At 33.0% G+C, this 5,997-nt stretch overlaps 2 protein-coding genes, 1 long non-coding RNA gene and 1 other non-coding gene across 4 annotated transcripts in view; 2 read left to right on the forward strand and 2 right to left on the reverse strand.

Annotated features, from left to right (window-relative positions):
• The first annotated feature begins 399 nt into the window (after window positions 1-399).
• On the forward strand, window positions 400-2,715 carry LOC106102733. The gene is made up of 3 exons (XR_001225596.1): window positions 400-517; window positions 856-932; window positions 1,592-2,715. It is a non-coding gene; the product is annotated as an uncharacterized LOC106102733 (long non-coding RNA).
• On the forward strand, window positions 1,404-1,487 carry Trnal-cag. The gene has a single exon. It is a non-coding gene; the product is annotated as a tRNA-Leu (tRNA).
• Window positions 2,381-4,566, reverse strand: LOC106102732. Its single transcript, XM_013282286.1, has 5 exons — window positions 4,476-4,566; window positions 4,148-4,354; window positions 3,719-3,859; window positions 3,262-3,360; window positions 2,381-3,093 (listed from the first exon to the last, which is right to left on the reverse strand). Exons 1-5 carry the CDS (start codon window positions 4,539-4,541, stop codon window positions 2,884-2,886), a joined length of 723 nt encoding a protein of 240 aa, XP_013137740.1. The 5' UTR covers window positions 4,542-4,566; the 3' UTR covers window positions 2,381-2,883.
• A 353-nt stretch (window positions 4,567-4,919) lies between these two features.
• The window catches only part of LOC106102633, an 11,567-nt gene continuing 10,489 nt past the window's right edge, over window positions 4,920-5,997 (reverse strand). Inside the window, exon 4 of the mRNA XM_013282174.1 lies at window positions 4,920-4,928. Coding sequence (XP_013137628.1) covers window positions 4,920-4,928 — 9 coding nt within the window. The remainder of the gene's footprint in view (window positions 4,929-5,997) is intronic.

Below are 5,997 nucleotides of genomic sequence, written 5' to 3' on the forward strand. Positions count from 1 at the left end.
CACAGACTAGGTTCTATCTATCTATACTCCTATTCTAATATATAAAGAGGAAAGATTTGTATTTTTGTATGTATGGGAAAAACTCAAAAACTATTTTGCTGATTTCAAAAAAACTTTCACCATTAAAAAGCTACGCTATCAGTGAGTAACATAGGCTATGGTGTTTTTTTGCATTAAATTCAAGCGGATGAAGTCTTGGGCGAAAGCTAGTAAAAAATCGAGAAAAAATTTTTTTTTTGTATTCTTGTATGTATTGTGATAACTCAATAACTATTGGGCCGATTTTAAAAATTCTTTCACCATTAGAAAGGATATTTATCTGTGAGTAACATAGGGTATATTTTATTATTATTTATGTTGAAGAAGTATTAATAAACAGCATATTTGTGGACCATTGTATCCCCAGGCGGACAACACGTACGCGACGATAGCGGGCAGCGCGGCGCAGTACGGCGCGCAGTACGCCACGCTGGCCGGCGACGAGCCCTCGCCGCTGGAGGCCGCGCTCGGCTTCCAGGTAATAAACATTAATCAATACCAATATACCCGATTTTGTAATCATTTTACCTCTTACAGGAGGATTTTGAGGACCAATAACCTGTATCAAATTGACAAACTTTGGGAAATATTTCATACTACCCAAACATTCGCATATCCATCTATTACGGTGGCTAACAATGAATTCTATTTTTCTATGGAATATTCTCACGTTTTTCAACGTTCCTAAACTACATGTGTATATGTTTTTAAATTATCGTCAACAATTAATTAAATGGGTTCAAAATACAAAGTGAATCAAATTAACACTATTTTAGTTAAAAATAAAGGTATAATACATGTAACTGTATATAACAGGGCAGTACATTCAAGCCGCCTTCCCCCGAAACCCCGGAGCCTCCGCCGCGGCCCTCCGCCCTCGGCCCCCCGCACTGGTAAGATGCAATATGAATAACTAATTATACAAACCTACTAACTTGTACTAACGTGTTCTTCCAGACTATCCTCTACATCTGTACCAAATTTCACCGATATCCGTTTAGCCGATTAGGCTACAGATTCTAACAAACATCCATCCATCCATCCATCTAAACTTTGGCATTTATAATATTAGAATAAGATAGATATCGCCTTTATAACACTGTAGACTAACTTATAGAAAACTGACACAGTTATGTCAAATTACTAATATTATAAATGCAAAAGTTTAGATAGATAGATGTTTGTTAGAAGATATATCCTAACCGGCTGAACCGATCTTAATGAAATTTGACATAGATGTAAAAACATAGTCTGGAAGAACTATAGGCTATTTACTTTTAATCTGCACGGACGAAGTCGCAAGCAAAAGTTAGTCTAAGTTGTAAAAATCAATTTTAATTGATTCTTTCACTCGGAATGTCCAAGTCAGGATGGCCGAGCGGTCTAAGGCGCTGCGTTCAGGTCGCAGTCCACTTCTGTGGGCGTGGGTTCGAATCCCACTTCTGACAATAACTTTTTTTGCACTTAAATTAACTTAATCTCATTTTTTAAGTACAAGTTCTATTGTTAAGATTATTGTAGAATATTATATTAAAAAACAATTTTTTTCCAGAATCTTCGACGGCAATAGGTGTACAGAATAATGAACTTTACGGACAATGTAAATATAGCTCATAATGCAATGTGCATGTTGACGAAGTATTATTTTAACTAAGAACTTTTAACAATTTTGTAATTTTAAAATGTTTAGTTATAACCAATATGGAAATAACCAATTTTCCATGTATAGAAAATCTGCAAGATAACTGTTATTAAATATGCGTTTATTTCATAGGCAATCTGAATTTAAAAATTCCAGTAACTTTAAAAAATAAACTTCAAGTATTTTTTCATGAATTCATGTTCAAAAAACGAACTAGTCAATGGATTATTTATTCAAAGTATATTAAATCTAATACATCGTCAACGTCCATTAAATAACTAGTTTAGACCAGTTTTAGTCAGATTTATCTAGATTTAAGACTAACTTGTGATAAGTACGCGTGTTAAATATTGACTTAGGTATAAAAATATGTAAATGAACATAAAAGTTTCCTTTATTACGTAAATTACGTATACATTTGTGTTTAAGATATTTACTAATTGCAAAGAATCTCTACTTTATTTAACGGTAAATAAATGACATAAAATGTAAATTATGTTTTAAATTATTATTAATAAAGCTACGTATAAAATGTGGTAATTTAGTATTTCATATATAAAGTGCCAAGTCTTACCGTTAAATTATTTATATGCATTTAATACACAATTTTACACAATAGGTGTCGTCAGGTGGTGATACTAGGCTAGATCTGGGGGAGACCATTAATGTCTTTTCAAAGTAGTTTTTATATCTTTTTTAATTTTTTTTTTTCATCTATCCATTTGGCGACACCAATGTTTTAACACATTTGTAAAAACACAAATACAGATTTTAAAAAAGAAACCCTAATTTTATTGCCATAGTAATACGTTGTAAAGTGTACAAATAAATTTATTTTATAGTAATAAAATGTAAATATATACCTATTTTTTATATTTGCAAAGTATTTAAAACAACGAATTAGTAATATACAAATTTTAAAAAATAACTGCGTTTTATTTCACGATTTCTAAAAAACCTCATCCCAATTTACCCATAACTATGTAAGCCTTGTTTTAAAAACAAGTAAACAAGGTTTAATCTGTAACATTTGTTTTTGTACTAACAATAATTTGATGGAGAGTCTAACGGCTCAATATTGAAACAACATTTAAAGTAAAGCCCCACTTCAATTACAAAATCCAATAAAATATTGACGTTTATTGTAAGCGGTGTTTACAAAGTTTTTATTCGTTTCAGAATTGGGCCGTTTTTCCCTTTCTTCATTTATTACTTTCTCTAATCCTATTATAACACAGTCCTAAAACATTCATAACTGTTCTAATGTTTTGCAAATTGTCGGAGAAACTCGACCTTAGACATTCTTCGAGCTCGTTAAGGCAATTATTCATTTTATCCAAGAGATCTGACATTGTGTCTAACTTCAAAAGTATCAGTCTCTCAAATGTAGAATCGTAGTTATCTCTTTTTATCTGTAAAATGTTAGAAAGTTGACATTTATAGCGAAACAAAAATTTGGACATCAAAGTAAACATCGACATACAGCGCCATCTATGTGAATGAATCTTAAACTTGTTTGATAGCAAACTACGTAAAAGTGCTATGGCTATGTATGACTTTTTAAAGTCCTTTTTACTCACATACTCAGCCAGACACCGATCAGCAGTCTCTTTGTCGCCTGGATTATCAACTTCACATAAATTCGATAGATATTTGTAACTTTTACGCCATTTCCTTATCTGAAACATTAACAACACACAATAAATCTCTTCTATTAGACATCTAGAATAGGTATTACTTATATCAAGGAAATGATGCGTTAAAAGTGTAAAGATTAAGGTTCTCATCACACTAATATTATAAATGCGAAAGATTAGATGGATGTTTTTAAGAGTTTGTAGCCTAAACTGGTGAACGGATCTCGATGAAATTTGATACATATGTAGAGCATAGTCTGGAAGAACACATAGGCTACTTACTTTTGTTTTTTATTCCTCACGGACGGAGTCGCGGGCGAAAGCTAGTAAAGTTACTAAAACTAACAATTAAGAGTAATTAATGTAACTAGTTTAGAAGGTACTAATCTGCTACAATTACCTCTTTTTCCACTTGGTTAACAGCTTTCATTCTGTCTCTGTCAGCAGAGTTTGCGACCTTGAGGCATTGAGCCTCTCTCTCGAAGTAAGATCGCTTAGAATTTCTAATTTCTTTGTTGTGTAATCTTAAACATTCCTTCCACTAAAAAAAAAACATCACAAACAAAAACTGTCACACATACAGCCGAATATTGAAACGAATTCTAAACACTTCGCATAATAAACGCCCTTCACGAATCCCTGAAGGATAGCAATATTATTTTTGCTATTATTTGACGCGCACCTATTTAAGTACCTTGAAATCATTTCTTAAGTGTCTTCCTAAGTCCTCAATTAAGGACTAAGTGGAGCAGTAAATGTTTGATGGTGAATTTTTTGGTTTGAATAACTACAAAAGATGTCCAGCTAGGAATTATGTAATTTGACATACCTTAGTGTTCAAACTAACTTTCTTAAAGTTATGCTCTCTATGTCGCGTCATCTCCAGCCTGTAGTGTGACGTTATATTCACTTGCTTCATCTGAAATTCCGTTGTCCAGTTCGCCAGTAGTAGTTTGTCGTTCTTGTCCAACTCATGTGACGTGTTTATGTTTGTTTGACATTGCTTTAACACTGTCTCTACCTCTGTTGAGGTTAACTGAAAGTTGACAATTGTTTGCAACGTAAAATAGCGTTATAAGAGCATGTGCACCTTTGACTAAACTAGTTGATTGGATTGCAAAACAATGGATTAAGATTCAAGGCTAACTAAATCTTACCTCGCATTGGATTGTAGAAAAATGTACAGTTATAAAAAACAGCACACAACACAAATGTGCAAGCATTGTTGTTCAACTAATCCCAGCTAAGTTATCTTGTCAATGCAAAACTATGTTCTAGGAGTCAAGAACAAGTAGAGTTAGCAAAACATAAATTGAGAAATATCGTTGTTTTAAATCTTGAGTCAAATTGTATTTTCTCAGTCTTTTGTTTCGTTCTGTACACTTTAACCATGTTCTGAATAAAGCGCATGGTTTCATAAATAAAATATTCTTCTCATCCTCTCCTAAATGAGAAAAAATATATGCTTTCCATACTCTTGTTCAATGAAATCTCGGCAACATAACATGAATTGTAAGAAAATTGTTCGTCACTAACTTGTTTTTCCGACAGTACTGTAAATCACGATAACCCCAAGTTGATACCGGCTTCGACTTCGATTATTATGCACTCTGTACGCATACATTACGTTCAAGAGCACACGTTTTAATACAAATACAACAGTCGTATGTAATACTTAGATATACATACAACAGACAGATTTATAGAAAAAGGTACACATATAAAAGTGTCATCTCACGCATAGTCGTCAAGAGCCTTCCCTAAGTGTAGATTTTTGATAAATTTAATCTATTGTTATAAATTTCGATATGAATGACTTTTTAAAAAATATATGACAGTCGAGCGGTAATATGAGCAATACTGGTGAATTATTATAAAACGAATACATTAAGGCAACTACGTAAAAGATATCGAACGTTCCGTGGCGACGACTAGAAATGTACTGAGCTACTGAGGTCCTGAAGGCTAGAGAGCTTGTTAGCGACTAAGCGACTGAGTGCAACTGTCTAAGCGACTGAGTGCAACTGTCTAAGCGACAGCCACTAAGCGACTGAGTGCGCCTCACTCCTTGCAAAGACTTTTATAAAACTACCCCCCACTACTACTTCCGTTTCTATTATTTTGTAACACTATAGAATTTTTAAGCTATCTAACACTTCAATGACAATTAAAATATCAATGGAACCTCACTAAACGATCGTGTCTGAAATGTGAAATGCAAATTTTGCATAACAAAGCTTTAAAACGATTATTTATAATGCACCAAAAGCACACTACGCTACTTAGACAACAGCGAAAAAAAGGTAAAATTGCAAAATTGTCGCTTACAACAGTCTACGTAGAAGCCAGCGATGTATGGTTGTCTGATGATGATAATTTTTACCGTTAAGTCAACATAATACGAAACTAAAATAAAACAATCGATCTACAATAAACATTTATTACAAAAATACATTTATAATACTTTAAAATTTACATTTTACTTGTACTCATCATTACCAAATTGTACTTTCAACTTACAACTATTATTAAAATAATTTAATTTGATGACTATCACAGAGCGACTAAAATATGTGCAAATTTCTCTCATTCCAGAGAGGCCGGAGGCCTAATTTAAGTCCCTTTCTCTTTACCATCCTTTTCTTATAAGGAGAGGTTGGGAAGGGGAAGTGGATTTGA

Source organism: Papilio polytes, unplaced genomic scaffold (assembly GCF_000836215.1).
Source record: "Papilio polytes unplaced genomic scaffold, Ppol_1.0 DF823912.1, whole genome shotgun sequence".
Taxonomy (NCBI): Eukaryota; Metazoa; Arthropoda; class Insecta; order Lepidoptera; family Papilionidae; genus Papilio; species Papilio polytes.